The sequence below is a fragment of the Stegostoma tigrinum genome, chromosome 12 (assembly GCF_030684315.1).
Source record: "Stegostoma tigrinum isolate sSteTig4 chromosome 12, sSteTig4.hap1, whole genome shotgun sequence".
NCBI classification, from domain to species: Eukaryota; Metazoa; Chordata; class Chondrichthyes; order Orectolobiformes; family Stegostomatidae; genus Stegostoma; species Stegostoma tigrinum.
In genome coordinates, this window is record NC_081365.1 from 53798328 (window position 1) to 53816480 (window position 18153).

The 18153-nt window shown below is 40.3% G+C and overlaps 1 protein-coding gene across 1 annotated transcript in view; it reads left to right on the forward strand.

Moving 5' to 3' along the window:
* Positions 1 to 18153, forward strand: part of pola1 (polymerase (DNA directed), alpha 1) — a 258605-nt gene that overhangs the window by 188425 nt on the left and 52027 nt on the right. The window contains exon 35 of the mRNA XM_048541425.2: positions 1301 to 1417. Coding sequence (XP_048397382.1) covers positions 1301 to 1417 — 117 coding nt within the window. The remainder of the gene's footprint in view (positions 1 to 1300; positions 1418 to 18153) is intronic.

Genomic DNA, 18153 nt, shown 5'->3' on the forward strand with positions numbered 1-18153 from the left:
TCTCAACGTCCAGGTTTATTTCTCTTTTGTTATATGTCTAACTCAGCATTTGCAATTTTCTGACTACTTAGTCTTGTTTGCATGCCTGGGGGTGGAACTCTGACTTCTATCTGGCACTACAACATGCTAGAACTGAATCGCCTAATGAACTCCTGATAGCAGGGCTCTGAGCAGAAATGTTTTAAGCTATGAAGAGATAATGGGAACTGCAGATGCTGGAGAATCCAAGATAATAAAGTGTGAAGCTGGATGAACACAGCAGGCCAAGCAGCATCTCAGGAGCATGAGATGAAGGGTCTAGGCCAGATACGTCAGCTTTTGTGCTCCTGAGATGCTGCTTGGCCTGCTGTGTTCATCCAGCTTCACACTTTATTATCTTTTAAGCTAATGAATGTTGCTTTTACTGTCTAGTCTTAAAACTGAGGTGAATTTCTAAGGTTCCACCATAATCTCTGTATAAATTTTATGGAAACACTTGCGTAGAAGCCATCATTGGCTCGGTTTCTCAACTGTCCCCACCTGAAGTCTGCTGGAGTTCCTTCAGGCGATGCGAAGAACCTTGGAGAAATTCCAGACAAAAATGCCAGTGAGACCAAGCAGGGTCATGGACACAAGAATTATGTAAGGAGCAGGTGTGATTTAAGTCCAAAATAAATTGAATATTACCATTGCTTTAGGAAATGTATTCAATATGGCTGATATGTAAGGGGCCAGATTAACATGATAGATCGTGTTCTCCAAAGTTATCATTAACCAGAGATGATTAATGAGTAAATCTGATTTCAGATCTTTTTCTGAGAGTCCCTGAATGCTGAGCAGATAGAGAATTTACATCACACAATGAAAGTCGTCAAAATACTTTACTCATCCAAAATAAAATCCTGTCAATTTGTCAAATTGCCTTTAAATGATTCTGGAGCTTTCTTGTTAACAGCTTTTTTAAAAACATAGTGTACCTGCTACATTTTCACATATTATTTAACCTATAGATAGAGATTAATTTTGATCTGTATACCATTATTGTTGAATAAAATTATGTACTTTTTGAAGAAGTCTTGGGACTGGTGGCGATCTCCATTACAGTGTAAGCTGGAGTTAGGCAGTGCTTGTCAATCCTGGGAATTCTACTTGCTGCATAATGAATAAGGGGCATATTTATCAAAGGAGACTTGGTCTCTTTGTGAACGCGATGCAATTGTTGGAAGAAAGCCTGAAATTCAACAAGTGACATTTGAGTCGTACGTTGATGAAGAAAATTTTATCTCATTCATGCTTTTCACCATCTTTCCTCATTTTACAGGGATGGCTAATTTGTGAAGAGCAAACTTGCCAGAATCGCACTCGTCACCTTTCACTAAACTTTTCTCGAAACGGTCCAATATGCCAAGCTTGTACAAAGGCTACACTTAAACCAGAGGTAACAAATTTTTCAATTATGTTATTGAGTAGTTAATCTTTTTTTATTGAGGTGCCATTAATGATCTATATTTTCTGTAATATGTGAGGTTTCAGTCAATAAGTAGTAATTTAAAGTAATTTAAATGGTCTGGTATTTGATGATTAGAATGCAGAAATTTACAGTACTGACAGAAATCTGTATAACAATGGTTAAGCTAGCTCTATAGCAGCTATTCATTTAGCCTACTCTCCCACTTTTCATTAATAAGCCATTTACATCTTTGCAAATATTTTCTGAATATTAACTGTGGAAAATATTCCATGAACTAACAAATCTCAAAGTATTAGAAATTCCAAGTATTCTCCTCATTATTTTGATGATTGTGATATTTACTGACTTGCTAGCCAATCAAAAGTTATGCCCTGTGCCTTCTAATTCTTCTTAATTAGAATGCCCGATCTGATCCTTTTCTGCACGGTGCACAAAGATGCACAGATTCTAATCTCTCCACATACCTAAGCACTTGAACACAGTGTACTAATTAACCTCTTGTTATATACAACATAATGGGGTATATCTATGCTGTGTCCCTGGCAGCCTCTTAAAACAAAACGCTAAGCTCATTAAAACCTCATTAAATCGGGGTTCTATGCATGTTCCAGAGACCTTTTGGTGCCTGGTAACATTTTATTTTTCTCATTCCTGGAGGCACCCTACCCTCCCATTCACACAAGCACAGCATAAATGATGCACTGGTACTCAGTGGGATACCCTGTAGATGGAAGGGCAAGTTGCAAAGGGGATATACTCAGTTTACAGGGAACTGTTGATCGGTTAAATGAATGGGGTGATAAAGGTTGACAAATGGAGTGTAAAATGGGCAAATGTGAAGTTGTTAATTTTGGAAGGGAGAACAAAAGAACAGTATTATTTAAGTGGAGAATAGCTGCCAACAAAGGGATTTGGGGGCACTTGTGCGTGAACTAAAGAAAGCTGGGACACAGGCACAGCAAGTAATCAGGAAGACTAACGGAAAGTTGGCCCTTATTTCAAAAATAGGAAAGTTTAACTGCACCTGCTCAAGGTGCTGGTGAGGCCACTTCTGGAATAATGTAAGCAGTTTTTATCTCATTGATTGAGGAAAGATGTGGTGTCATTGAAGTTAGTTCAGAAAGATACACTCCGATAATCCCCGATATGGACAGATTGTCTCAGAAGCAAAGTTTAAACATCAGCAAAATCAGTGAGTTGACTCTGTAGGGACATAAAGCAAATGACAGATACCCTGTTTGCCTAACAAGAGCAATACATTACATTCTTATTTGCAGCTGCTTTTGAGTGGAGATTTGCCGTTGAGACGACTATGAATGCAACCTAGGATGATGGAATGTTATTTCACTAACTCTTTGTTAATTATAATTTTAAATCTCCTTCTGCTGCTTTTGAATGCATCTTACTTATTCTGTCAACAGACAAATTAGTCGACCAAAGTTGAATCTTTGGTCTCCATTTTTCTCTTCAAAAACCCGAACACAGCTCTACTTTTAGAAGCTGCCTCTGTGATCACAGTTTTGCACCAGATTTTTCTGTTTTTTGAATTCAGTGTCAGCAGACACTCATGTGAGTGGACTTTACACCCATGTAGTTTGGATGGGGACATGGTTAAGTTAAATCAAGGCATTATTGTATTATTGTAGAATAGAAAGAATAAGTGTGAAGGATATTTACAAGCCACTTACTCACGTTTCTGGTAGGCTATCGTTGATCACAAGGTGTAGAGCTGGATGAACATAGCAGGCCGAGCAGGAAAGCTGACATTTTAGGCCTGGACCCTTCTTCATAAATGGGGGAGGGGGAGGAGGTTCTGAAATAAATAAGGAGAGGGGGGGAGCCAAATAGAAGATGGATAGAGGAGAAGATAGTTGGAGAGGAGACAGACAGGTCAAAGAGGCAGGGATGGAGCCAGTAAACGCGAGTGTAGGTGGGGAGGTAGGGAGGACGGACAGGTCAAGGGGGTGGGATGATATTAGTAGGTAGGAGATGGGGGTGGGGCTTAATCACAGCCTAACAAATAGAGAGAGAACATTTGAGATGTTCTATGTTCTGATATTTTTCAGCTCTCATGTGAAGTTCTTTATGTCTCTTTAAGTTTATTGTAGCTATTAATTGCTTCAGTGTATTTAAACATTTCACGTAACTTCCTAAATCGAGTTACTATATGCTTATTTGCCAAAAAAACTTCAAAAGTTACCTCAATTAAGGAAACTGTCCCACAATCTGCTTCTCAGCATTGTCTCCAAGGAAAGCATAGGTTAATAACTAGTCAGGAGCCATACCCTATCCATTGCAGAATCCAATGATGGACTTGATGATGTGGTGCAGTGATAACAATCTGTCTCTCAACATCGGCAAAGCAAAAGAACTGACCTTTGACTCCAGGAAGAAAGGAGGACGACACATCCCTATATACATCAATGGAGCTGAGGTGGAGAGGGTCGAGTTCATAGGAGTGACGACAATTGGCAATTTGTCCTGAACTTCCATTGTAGATGCAACTGTCAAGAAGGCACATTGACTGAGGAAATTTGGCATGCCCGGAAGGACCCTCACCAACTTTTACAGATGCACCACAGAAAGCGTTTCATTCCGATGCATAACAATCTGGTATGGTAACTGCTCTGCCCAGGACTGTAAGAAACTACAGATTTTTTTTTTCTGTGCACAGTCCAGACCATCATGGAAGCCAACCTCCTATCCATGGAATCCATTCACACTTCTCATTGCTGCGGAATGACTGCCAACATCATTAAGGAAGCCTGCCATTCCTGGTCATGCTCTCTTCCAACCTCTTCTGTCAGGCAGAAGATACAGAAGCTTGAACACACTCTCAAACAAGTTGAAGAACAGCTGCTTCCCTGCAATGATTAAACTGATGAATGGACTCTCTAACTTCAAATAATGTTGTTCTTGCTTTGCACACCTCCTGTGCAGCAATAACCTTTTCTGCCTTGTGGCATTTTCACACCCTATTGTGTATCCTTGTCCACTATAAACTGCCTGTACTGCTCACGCAACAAAGCTTTTCACTGTACTTAGGTACATGTGACTACAATAAATTAAATCAAATCATCGTTGATATGTTTCTCAACCTCATTTTCCTTCCTTCACTGGTAATCCTCGACACACTTACAAACAAAGAACCCATCCCTCTCTTAAATACACTTGTTGGCTTAGCCACCGCAGTCGTCTGCAGTAATGAGTTACACAGATTCACCACCCTCTGGCTGAAGAAATTCCTTCTCATCTCAGTTTTGATGAGTGGTGCCATCATTTGTGAGGCTGTGCCCTCAGGCCTTGGTCTTTCTGATTAATGAAAACATCTTCTTCACATCCACCCTATCCAGGCTTCTCACCATGCAAAAGTTTCATCAGATCCTCCCTCATTCTGTGAACTCCAAGTACATAGCCAGAGTCCTGAAATGCTCTCTGTATGACAAGCCCTTCATACCTAGGATCATTCTTGTAAATTCCTCTGGACCCTGTCCAACATTAACATAAATTTTCTTCGATACAGGGACCAAAACTGCTCATAATATTCCAAGTATGGTCCTTTACAGCCTCAGTGGTACATCCCTGCTCTTGTGTTCCAGCCCTTTTGAAATAAATGCGAACATTGCATTTGCTTTCCTAACTGCCAACTGAAACTGCATTTTAATCTTAGGAGAATCCTGAACTGGCACCCCCAAGTCCCTTTGTCTTTCAGCTTTCTGGAGACTTTCCCCATTTAGTAAATAGACCATGCCTTTATTCTTCATATCAAAGTGCATAATCTCACACTTTCCTACATTGTATTCCATCTGCCACTTTGCTGATTTGCCTAGCATGTCCAAGTCCTCCTGCAGCTTCTCTGCTTCCTCAATGCTACCTGTCCCGCCACCTATCCTTGTGTCATCTGTAAACTTAGCAAAAGTGCCTTAAATGCCTTCGTCCAAATTGTTAATATATAATGTGAATAGTTGTAGTCCCAGCACTGACCCCTGCAGGATTTCACTCATCACCAATTGCCATCATGAAAAAGACCCCTCTATCCCTACTTTGTGCCTTCTGCCAGTCAGAATCCTCTGTCCATGCTAGTATCTTACCCCTAACACCATGGGCTCTGATCTTATTTAGCAGTCTCTTTTGTGCCACCTTATCAAAAGCCTTCTGGAAATCCAAATAGATCAAGTCTACAGGCTGTCCGTTGTCTAATTTGTTCATGACCTCCTGAAAGAATTCTAACAGATTTGTCAGGTATGATCTATCTTGATGAGGCCATGTAGACTCCGCCCTGTTTTAACATGCACATGCAATCTCATCCTTAATAATGGGCTCTAAAATCTTACCGACGACCAAAGTTAGGCTAACTGGCCTGTTTCTGCCTTCCTCCTTCCTTAAACAGGGTTGCTCTATTAGCTATTTTCCATCTAGCACCCTCCCTGAATCCAATAATTCCTGCAAGATCACCACCAGTACCTTGACATTCTCCTCTGCTATCTCCTTCAGAATCTGAGCTGTAGCCTGTCTAGTGTGGGTGACTTATCCACCTTTTAGACCTTTCAGCTTCCCTAGCACCCTTCTCCTTGGTGATTGCCTGTACTCTTGCCTCTGCTTCCCCCCGCCAATAACATCTGAACATTTTGGTTTCCATGGCTTCCTCCTTCACTACTTTGCAGACTATTCTCGCTTAAGTTATGGTGAGTAGTTATGGTTCTCCATCTGCAGTCAACAAACATATAGAATTGGACCCCATATATAAACCCATAGAGATCAAAACCGGAAATTACACAACTCACCATAACAGACCAAACAGTATAAATTCCAAGTGGAATAGAATAACATCAGTTCGTTGGAGGCTCTGCCGATGATGTCAGTGGGCATGGTGACGAAACGTCTGAATGAGAACAAGCCAGCTCAGCGAGCAAGTCAACCACCTCATGTACAGAAGATGTTTCTACTGTTAGATCTCAACTGATTGTAATACAGGACAAGTCTCAGAATGAATTCTAGCTCGATAGACCAGAAGTTTTATTTTTGCAATTTGATTACCTTGGTGGTCACTTACTGAACATATTCACTAGAGGCTGTCAATGTACTTGCAATAAAGAAAAATCAAAATTTACAGTACAGAAATGGAAACACTAGCTATTATATTATGCAAGAACTCATTGAACAGATTTTAAATATCAGGCATTAATATTCAACACTTTTACTGTCCCCAAAAATCTTACAGATACTCAAACTTCAGTGAAGGATCAGGAATATTGCGTCCAGTTCTGGTCACCTCATTAAGGAAAGATGTGAAAGTGTTGGAAAAGGTGCAGAGATAATTTACCAAGATGTTGCCTGGAATGGAGGGAAGGTCTTACGAGAAAAGGTTGAAAGAGCTAGGGATTTTCTCTTCAGAACAACTAAGGATGACAGGTGATTTGATAGAGGTGTACAAAATGATTAAAGGTATAGATAGTGGACAGCCAGAGACTTTTTACTAGGGTGGAGGTAGCTATTACAAGGGGGCACAATTTTAAAGTGAGTGGAGGTAGACATGAGAGATGTCAGAGGTAGGTTCTTTAATCAGTGGTCAGGGCATGGAATGCATTGCCGGAGAGGGTAGTGGAGTCAGCCTCATTAGGGGCATTTAAGCGGCTATTAGATGGGCATATGGATGATAGTATAAGGTAGCGGGTGGAGGTTATAAAGACCTTAGGTTTTGAGCAAAAGTTCGGTGCAACATTGTGGGCCAAGGGGCCTGTACTGTGCTGTACCATTCTATGTTCTGTGTTTCCAATTTGGAATTCTTTGTTCAATGGACGTGAATCTAATTGATTTCTATTTTGGCAAATGTCTATGTTTACTTGATGCTATTTAATTAATGACTCTTCCTAAGACCCTTAAACTATGATCAAAACTTGCTTATATCTTGGCATGGGTTGTTTAAGTTCCTGCCTCACATTATTGGTATGACAGGTCAGCACAACATCGAAGGCTGAAGGGCCTGTACTGTGCTGTAATGTTCTATGTTCTATATATGTTTCCAGAGCTTTTCACTTACTATACGTGGGACTTCTTTTCTCCTTTTCTGACGACAATACCATACTGCTGTAGTTAGTTTTTTTTCTCAGTGAATGACTTACCTCTCACTCCAAAAGAAGTGCAACACATGCACATGGGTGATCCTGTCTTTCCAAAAGGACTGGTTTCTGTTTGTGTTTTCTGGTGTTATATGACTATATGCTATACAACAGCTTATTTCGCTTATCTCTGTCTGACTCTTGTTCCCAAAGCACTGACCAATTCACCACCTCCATGCTTTTAAAAAGTCTTATTAAAATACTTTTATTTAAATCCAGACAAATTATTACCACTCTCAGATCTCAAAAATGAAACTAAAACTATGCCACCCCCCATTTCAATACACACAATAGAGATTATTAGGTATTTGTGGAAACCCAAATTTCCAAGTGTGACATTATATCATGAACATTCATCATACTACTCACAGGGGACAGGACTAAAGATATGAGATAGTCACTAATAGGAAAATCAGGAGAACCTTTTTTTAAATCCAGAGAACGGTTAGAATTTAGAACTGGCTGCTGCAAAAAGTGGTTCAGTTCAAACTCTTAGATGCAATTAAGTGGAAACAAGAGAAACAGAAGAAGGATAATGGAATAGAGGGGTTTAGAATGGAGTTGAAGAAGGGCTTGGCAGACTTCTATTGAGTTTAGATACCAGCTTGGACTTGTTGTTTCAAAAGAGCTGTTTCTGTGCTAAGTATCAGTGATTCTGTCCATGCCCTTGTAACTGATCATGCTTAGTGCCCAGCTAGGATCTACATTTGGATCTGGAGGAACACGGTAGGCCCAGGCAGCATCAGAGGAGCAGGAAAGTTGATGTTTTGGGTCAGGACCCTTCTTAAGAAAAGTGTCCTTTTGCAGGGTCCTGACCTGAAATGCCAGCCTTCCTGTTCCTCTCACGCTGCCTGGCCTGCTGTGCCCCTCCAGCTCCATACTGTTATCTCTGACTCCAGCATCTGCAGTTCTTGCTGTCTCTCAGATATACATTTGATAGATTTTAATCTACTGCCATTTTAGACACCCTTTTGTTAATTCAAGTTGGTGTGGGTGTTGACTTTTAATGATCATGTTCTATGAATTTTGAACTTAGATAATGATACTTAATGTACAAATGGATTGTGTGTCTTTTTCCCAAGAGAAAATCTTGCACATATATATAAAGCACTTTTGTGAGCTCCGGTTGTCCAAAGCACCTAACAACCAATGAAATACTTCTGAAGTATAGCCACATTTTCCATGTGAAGAAATGCAGCAGCCGATCTATTCACAGCCAGCTCCTAGAATGAGCAACGTAATGCGAATCGACAATCTGTGATTTTGACTGGAGGATGAATCTTGGTCGGAAAACCAAAGATGTTTCTCTTTCTCTTCAATGAAATTGTGCACTGGAATTTTTTACATCTGCCTGAGAGTATAGATGGGCTTTTGCAAATTATTGAATTGAAAAGGTATTGTCTATGTAATGTTAACTCCAATGGTTCAGAAAATCTATAGCGTGTCTTCAAGTAAACACTTCTATAAGATCTGTGATGCCAACTTGAAATGCTTTATCTTTTCAGACTGCTCAAAAATCAGGAAATGCTGCTTCATAATCATTCTTACTGGGCATTGTGGTAAAGCCATTTAAAAACAAAAACTGATGGGTAACAACAAAAAGAAATCCACACTAGTTTTTAAATGTTGTTTCTTCAATGGGTTTTAGTTCAAGCAAAGTGGGATGTGTCCAGAGAAGTCTATGTTCAGGTGGGGTAGCTGGAAGTTGAAATCAGCATGGCCTTTGATTCCAGATTCTCTGGTTGTATGCAAGCTTGCTGCATTCTCAGCTGTGCTGGCGATAGCGATGTTCACCACAGAAATGAGCATGTTAGTGTCTAATTTCCAGTAGGTTTTAAATTGGGCATGCAGATTTTGTATGATTCTGCTTCAAGCTTAAAATCACTGTGCTTGCTTGTTGTAGTACAAGCTTGGCAGTTCTTAGAACAGGAAGTTGAGTGATAAGGTGTGGAAGAAGATTGGATAGTAAAGAAATTAGGTGACATGCTGCACGAACACCAGAAAATTGGGTACGTTTCCAGTTGTGGAAAATCAGTGTGCTGTGGAAAAAGCAGGTAATGGAGTAGGTCATTGGCCCCTGGAAACTATGCTGACATTTAGTAATCAAAAGAGAAAGTGCTTGAATCTCTAGAGTAGGAATTGAGACCATAAATCTTGACTGGTATGAGAATGATTCCAACTGAGCTATTTAAAGGTTTCTGTTTCCATACTTTGGAAACGCTGATGTCCATAAAATTGAGTTTACATTCTTCCTCTGTCTGTGGCAATATATTGTTCTCCCAATAAAATGGTGCCAAAGTAAAAGGTGGTGCTCAAAATTTGTTTCATCAACTCATGAAATTTTTTTTTTAGTGTTGTCTTAATTGAAGCAACGTCAGTCATTCTTGTGAAACTTTCCATTGTTGCTCTCGATTAAAAATTCTAGTACATACCCATTTTAAAATTTGCATATCCTCTTCTGTTGCTTTTGTTTTTGTCCTCCTTGATCTGACGATGAGTCAGGACAAGAGCTCCCTCCCTGATAGGAATCAATCTTCCACATGGTGTTTGCAATTCAAACCAATAACGTCTTTCTGGTGATTGTTCTGTTGCAGAACAATATTTTGTTTGTTCTAGGAACAGTCTATATCGAGGACAAGACAAGTGATGTCCTGCATGTGATTGAGGAGGAAGAAGCATTGGGCTATTCCGGTATTGATCTTTGCAAGTGTTCTTTGTTCAGTTTTTCACACTCCTGTGCTATCAGTATCGCCAATGCCATGCTAAATTCGATTCAGTTCACTCACTGTGATATCAAGCATTGGTTGAAAGTGCAGCATACCATGGCCTCTGGCAACATTCTTGCAGTAGTACTGCAACAATGAGGAAGTAGCCACAACAGTTAGAGGCAAAGGGGTTTAGAGAGGAAATTTCAGACCTTCAGATATTGGTAGATAAAGTTTTGACTATTAATAAGGAATATTAAACGCATAGGTGTTTAAGAAGCCAGAGTTAAAGAAATGCAGACATTCAGAGGCCTGTGAGACTGGAGAATTCTACAGATAGGGGAGGGGCAAAGCCATGAAGTAGTTTAAAGACAGGTTTGAGGATGTGATAAAACCAAGGCATTGACTAATTTGGGGACAGTGTAGATGTCAAGTGAGCGCAGTGGTGCACAGTATTTGGTGCATGTTAGACACGAGGTAGCAGACATTTGGATGACCTCCAGTTTAGAGCAACTATTCCAGTACAGCTACAGCACTGGGACCTCTGTGATAATGTGGAAAATTGTCCAAACAGTTTGACCACATAAAGCAGGCCAAATCCAATAAAAGTTCATGATGTCTCATCGAGTTACACTCAACCTCTCGCCAAGTGATGGAAGGTGTCATTTCCAGCGCCCTCAATTGGCACTTAAATAACAGTAACCAAATGTCACAGTAATTTGATTTCTGCCAATGCCGTTGGTCTTGACCTCATGACAACCGTTGTTCAAACATGGACAGAAGTGCTGGTTTCAAGAGGTAAATAAAATGTAAAAGACTTTGCAATCAAACATCATGAATATATGTGGCATCAACGGGCCCTTGCAACCCTGAGGTCAACAGAAGTTACCAGAAAACACTCCACTGGTTGGAGTTACAGGATTAATTAAGGTGGCTGTGATTGATGGAGACCAACCATCTTAACCCAAGGTATTGTGATAAGGGGATGTGATGGCCTAGTGGCATTATTGCTGGACTGCAAATTCAGAGATACAGATAATGTATTTGGGACTTGGATTCGAATCCTGCATGGAATTTCAATTCATTTTTTAAAAAAAATCTGGAGTTGTCTTATGATGACCATGAATCCATTGTCAATTGTTGGGGAACAACCCATCTGGTTCACTAATGTCCTTGAGGAAAGGAAATTGCCATCCGTAACTGGTCTGACCTACATGTGACTCCAGACCCACAGCAACGTGGGATGACTCTTAATTGCCCTCAGGGCGATTAGGAGTGGGCAATAAATGCTGTCTGGTCAGCAACACCCTCATCCCACGAATGAATAAAGAAAAGTGATGTGCAGAATACTCTCCGCATTTCAGCATTCCTTAAATTCTCAGTGAAAACTCCATTGTCCAGCTACAAATCCATCCATCTTCTTGGTAACTGTGCTTGAATCAGTGTCCACCTTCCAGATTGGCACCATGATTAAGACCGATCCGATTCCACGTCTACACATGATCCAGCTAACCCTCTGCCCGACCTCACCCGTGAAACTCCACTTGCCTTTTGTTATCTCTACGTTGAACTATTTCAACATGCTGCTGGCTGCCCTCTAAACTTGAGGTCATCCAAATGTCTGCTACCCTGTGTTTAACTTTCACCAAGTGCTATTCACCGCTGCGCTTACCTGACGTCTACGCTGTCTCCAACTAAGTCAATGCCTCAATTTTATAACATCCTCAAACTTGTTTTAAACCCACTTTATGGCTTTGCCCCTCCCCTATCTGTAGAACCGTCCAGTCTTGCTAGCCTCTGAATATCTGCATTTCTTTAACTCTGGCTTCTTTAAACGCTTATGATTTTAATTATTCCTTATTAATAGTCATTATTTTATGTACCAATATCTGAAGGTCTGTAATTTCCTCTCTATACCTCTGCCTCTAACTGTCTTTCATCCTTTATGATACTTCTTAAAACCTTCTTTTTTGACATCAGCCCAAATCTGTGGGTGCCTAGAAATCTGAGGCAGGAATAAGCCACTAAGTCCTGTCAAGTCTGCTCCATTTTTCATTATGGTCAGGACCGTTCTTCTGTCCGAACATCATACTCCCACTTCCTCCCTATACTGCTTGATGTCTTTTAAATCTTAAAAAAAACTCTCTCTCGCTCTTTTGAATGTATTCAGCAACTTGGCCTCTGTAGTCTTCTATAATAGAGACTGTCACAGGTTTTAAGTGAAGAAATTTGTCCTCATCTTGCCTTAAATAGTCTAACCTGTATCCTGAGATTGTGACTGTGTGTTCTAGACTCCCAGCCCAGGGAAAACCAGTAATTAATCTATCCAGCCATGTTAGTGTTTTACATTTCACCCAGATCCTTGTTCATCGTTTTGAAGTCTAGTGAATACAATCCTAATTGAACCAATCTCTCCTCACAGGACAGTCTTGCCATCTCTTTTCTCTGCCTACTGAACCTTCACTGCACTTCATCTATGGCACTGTAATAAATGCCTTGGTGTTAAAATTTGCTTCACGATGCTCTTGTGAAGCACCATGGAACACTTTATTACACTGAAACTCCTGTATAAATACAAGTCCACAATAAATAGAACGAAGCCAACTAAATAACTTTTGAAGTTTGAAGCCTGTTTGGGGGTGTACCTGGCACTAATGTTGTGGTTGCTGGAGGTCAAACCTCATAATCCTGGAATGTCACTGCAGGTGCTTCATATGGCATGTCCTTGGCACAACTATCTTCGGTTGATCCCTTCCTTCATAAGATCAGATATGGGGATGTTCACTGGTGATAGCATAATATTCAGCACCATTCAGAATTCCTCATTCTAAAGCAGTCTGTGGCCAAATTCAGCAAGACCAGGGCATCGTTCAGACTGGGGCTGGTAAGGGTCAAATAACATTCATGCCACCCAAGTCCTAGGCAGTGCCCATCTACAACACAGAATCCCTACAGTGTGGAAACAGGCCATTCAGCCCAACAAGTCCACACTGATCCGCTGAAGACCATCACACACCAACCAATCCCCTTCCCCCATATTTCCAACATGGCCCTCTATGACCTACACATCCATTGACATTATGGGCAATTTAGCATAACCAAACCACCTAACCTGCACACCTTTGGACTGTGATAGGAAACTGAAGCACCTGGAGGAAACCCAAGCAGACACAGGGAAAATGTGCAAACTCCACACGGGCAGTTGGCTGAGGGCAGAATTGAACCCAGATCCCTGGTGCTGTCAGGCAGCAGTGGTACCTACTGAGTCACTTTACTGTCCCTAATCTCCTCTTGACATTTAAAGGTATTACCATCACTGAGATCCCCACTGTTAACCTCTTAGGCTTGACCATTGACCAGAGGCTGTGCTGGACTAGCGATGCAAATGCTGTGCCTAATAGGTCTGAAGCTAGGAATTCTGTAGTTCGTAACTCACCTGCCTAAATATTGCGCATTATCTACAAGGCACAAATCAGGAATGTGATGAGAAACCAGAGCAGACATGGACCATCAATCCTTCAGCCCTCCCTGCCAGTTGTAAATATCATGGCTGATCTCAGGCCTCAACTCCACTTCTATACCAGCTCACCATAGCCTTCGATATTTCAAAATTTTATCTATGACCTCTTTAAATACTTCCAGAGATCTAGCCTCCACAATCTCCAGGGCAGAAAATTCCAGGCATTCAGTACCCTCTGGGAGAAGAAATTCCTTTCCCTCTGATTTAAGTAAGTTAACTTTTATTCTGTAATGATATCTCCCAATTGTTGATTCACGCAGTAGTGGAAACATCACCTCAACAAACCACCTCAGAGTCTTGTATATTTCAGTAAAATCACTCATCAAACTCTAAACTTCTAAACGCTAATGAATAAAGGCCTAACCTGTTTAGCCAGTCTCAACTTCTTCATCCAAGCAATCAACCTCCTGAATCTCTTTTGAGCTGCCTCTATTGCCAGTGCATTTTTTCATATGGGGACTGATCCTGTAAGTAGTACTCCAGTTGTGACCAAGAAAAACACCCTGTACAGTTCTAGAAAGACTTCCCTTTTTATAGTACCAATCCCGTAGCAATAAAAGCTGAAATGCTACTTTTCATCTGAATTACTTGCTGCACCTGCGTGTTAATTTTTGGCGTCTCATACATAAAACACCCAGATTCTTCTATGCTCCACATTTTTGGAGTCTCTCTGCATTTAAATGACAGTCTGCACTTGAACAATGAGAATCAAAGTGCAGTGCCTCAGACTTTTCTGCATTGCCCCATCTACCAAGTTTCTAACCAGTTATTCTGTCTATATTCCATGAGCCCTCATCACAACCCTCCAACTTTTGTATTATTGGCAAATGTGGATACGTTGCACTCTGCGCCCCCTCAACCATTAACATAGATAGTAAATTCTTGAAACCAAGGACTGATCCTTGTGGCTCTCCACTAGTTACTTCCATCCTGAAAAAGGCCACTTGATCCTGACTGTCCTGTCTTCTGTGTGTTAACTAATCTTCAATCCATGCTCAAAGATTACCCCCAATACTGTGAGCTCCTTTCTTGTGCAATCTCAATTTTTGTAACACCTTATCAAATTCAAATACACTGCATCTATTGGTTCCCCTTTGTAAACTGAACTTGTTATATTGTCAAAGAACTCTTAACAAATTTCCTTTTCACAAATCCATTTTGACTCAGTTTGCTGGAAAAACTCGCTTCTGAAGAAGGGCCGCTAGATCCGAAACATTAATTCTGCCTTTTGTCTACAGATGCTGTCAGACCTGCTGAATTTTACCAGCAATGTCATTTTTGTTGTTTCTCATTTTCAGCATCTGCAGTTCTTTTGTCTTTTTATTGCCTCAGTTAGCATTCAGCTTTTCTAAATTTCTTGCATTTTTCCCCTTAAATAATGGGCTCTAGCATTTTTCCAATAACAGATGTTAGGCCAACAAGCCTGGAGTTTCTTGCTTTCTGTCACCCTCACTCGAACTGGAGTGTCACATGAGCAATTTTCCGACCTGGGAGAAAGTCCTGGAATCCAATGAACTCTAATATACTTCAAACAATGCCTCCACTATCTCTGTAGCAGGTTGCTTTGAAACTTTTACATTCAGACCATCGTATCCTGGTGATTTGTCTACCTTCAGTTCTGTTTGCTTGAAAAATATTTTGACCTCCTGAAAGACTGTTACAAGATCTTTCCTCCCTTTAGTACCTTGCTTAACAGATACCTTTTTGGATGTTTTTAGTGTTTTCCATTCTAAAGATCGATACAACGTATTAGCTTAATTGGTCTACCATTTTCCTGTTTCTGATATGAATTCCCCAGTTGTGCCATCCAATGATCTCTCACTCATTTTAGCTACTCTCTTTTTATATTCCAGTACAGTTTTTGTTTTTATATTTCTTGTCAAGTTACCTTCGTAATCAATTATCTCCCTCTTTACCACGTTTTTGGGCACCTACTGCTGGTTCCTTTTGGGAAAAAATGTGTTATCAATTCTCTGGTTTGCCATTAATCTTCACCACCATGCATGTCTCAGCGTTTGAATAGATACACTTCTTAATCACTTTTGAAATTCGTAGTTAGTTCATCCTTCTTGTGGAATGGAATAAACTTTCACTAAGAATTATTAAATACCTGCGTTCTGTCTGGCCCTGCTCACCAGCAGGCTTTCTGTTTATTCTCTTTTTCCCAGCTCACTTCTGACAACTGGTCTTTCAGTCCTCTGTAATTGCCTTTGTTTACATTTTTGGACACTGTTTTTAGAACTGTGTTGCTCTCTCTGAAATGAAATTTGAAATCCTATAATGTTGTGATTACAATTCCCTTGAGGGCACTTAAACAATGGATCTGTTAATAATCCTACCTCACTGCAAATTACTACTTCGAAAATAGCCTGTTCCTGGGAAGGTTCTGCAATGTACTGCTCTAAGAAACTTGACAAGATGGAATACTGCGTCTCTATCTGGATGAGTGCAACTCCAAAAGCACTTAAAATTGACATCATCCAGGACTGATGGCGGGTAGATTACTTGGCACCACTTCCACAAACATTCACTCTCTCCACCACTGACACTCAGTAGCAGTGTGTACTATCCACAGTCTGCATTGTAATGCCTCACGAAAAAACCCTTAGAGAGCACCTGCCAAACTAGTAACCTCCACCTCCGGGAAGATCCAAGGCAGAAGACTAATGGGAATACCGTCAGCTACATATTCCTCAACAAGGTATGCACCATCTTAACTTTGAATTAAGTCAACATCCCTTCATTGACGCTGGGCCAAAATTATGGAACTCACTATCTGATAGAATTTTAAGAGTACTACCCTGCCCTAAACGTCAGTTCATGAACGTGGCTCACCACCACCACCTTGAAGTGCCTTGACGGATGGGCAGTAAATGCTAGGAATGTACACGTCTCATGAACAAGGCATCAAAACAATTCAAGTTGCAAAACTAAACGGTGTGGGCCACCAATTGCACAAATTTATATCCGAGTACAGTGAAGGATGTGTATTCTGGCAGAATTGCATTGAAGTCTCTTTGATATTGCACTGACTATTTATCAATTTCATGGGGCATCCTTTGCAAGAATTACTAATGGATAATCGAGGACAATAAATTGAATAGAATTCTTTAGTTAGTGGCATGTGTGTTCCATTTCCTTAGTTTATCATCTTCAGCTTATGCTGCCATGTTCTCTCCCTCTTTCCTCAGTGATTTTTTAGAATTGAGATCCCAGGATTAGAGACTTCTGTCTAAGTGGAGCTGTGGCTTAACCATTTCCAGTTGGATTGATCTTCAGACTGTCTTGTTCAGAAGAATGCACTGAACTTTGCATTCTTGTCATTTATTAATGTTACCCAGTAAAGTAATATACTTGGCTTCCTATTTTAGCAGTTAGGCATAATTTCATTTGTTCCAAAGGCACTGAATATGAGTTATTCCAGGTAGCATATACACTGTGTTTGTGTTAATTTTGCCATCCTTGTGTGTATGTACCTCGTGGAAATCAATGGAAACGTCGACAATGGACAGTGCTCCTTTGGGATTTGTTTTTGTTTGTTACTTTGCTAAATTTGCTTGAGCAGAGTAAGCAGATATAAGATAAAATAAACACTATGACATCTCAACACAACCAGTCTTTCTTTTTGTTTGCTTACTGGACATGAGTTCAGTTATGTTTTGCCCCTTGGTCGTTCATCTAACATGGACAAGTGCAGCCAGTCGGACATTTGCCATCATCAGTACTCGCTAATGTGCATTTTTGAAGTGGCACCTTAAACTGTATGCTGAATAAAACATTAACTTCCTCACCCAGCCCTTGCCCTGACGCAATTCTAATTTCACAGCTTTATTGACAGAAAATGGTTACCAACCCACTTTTATCGTAAGGCGAAAGATTGACTATTATTGTGTCCAGATTAAATGAGAAAGTAATGTTACCCTGCTTGATTGCATTGTAATTGGTCAGAGTTATGTACAGGTGCATTTCGTAATATTTTCAGTAAATTAATTTTTTTTTCTCTTTGCCTTTTATTGACGTATGTTTAAATGCCCATTAGGGCTTCCTTTTTTACTGTGGAAATTGCAGCATGTTAATTTTCACACAAATTACAGCAATAGCAGGTATCTCTATTTGATATATTGTAACAGGAGCAATCAAAGATAATTGAGTGCCTTTCAGATGGAAACTGGTGCATTCACTTCAATTCAAAGCGAGTCCATTTATCGCCTAATCGGCCTTTAAACAGTAAATTTCTGGAACAAAAATTCTTGTCATAATTTTGCTTAAGTGTATTTGGAAATCACAGTCCTTTGAGCAAGGATAATTGAAATCAAATCCCTTTCAATGGAGATGACATTTCTACATTTTCCCAGTTGA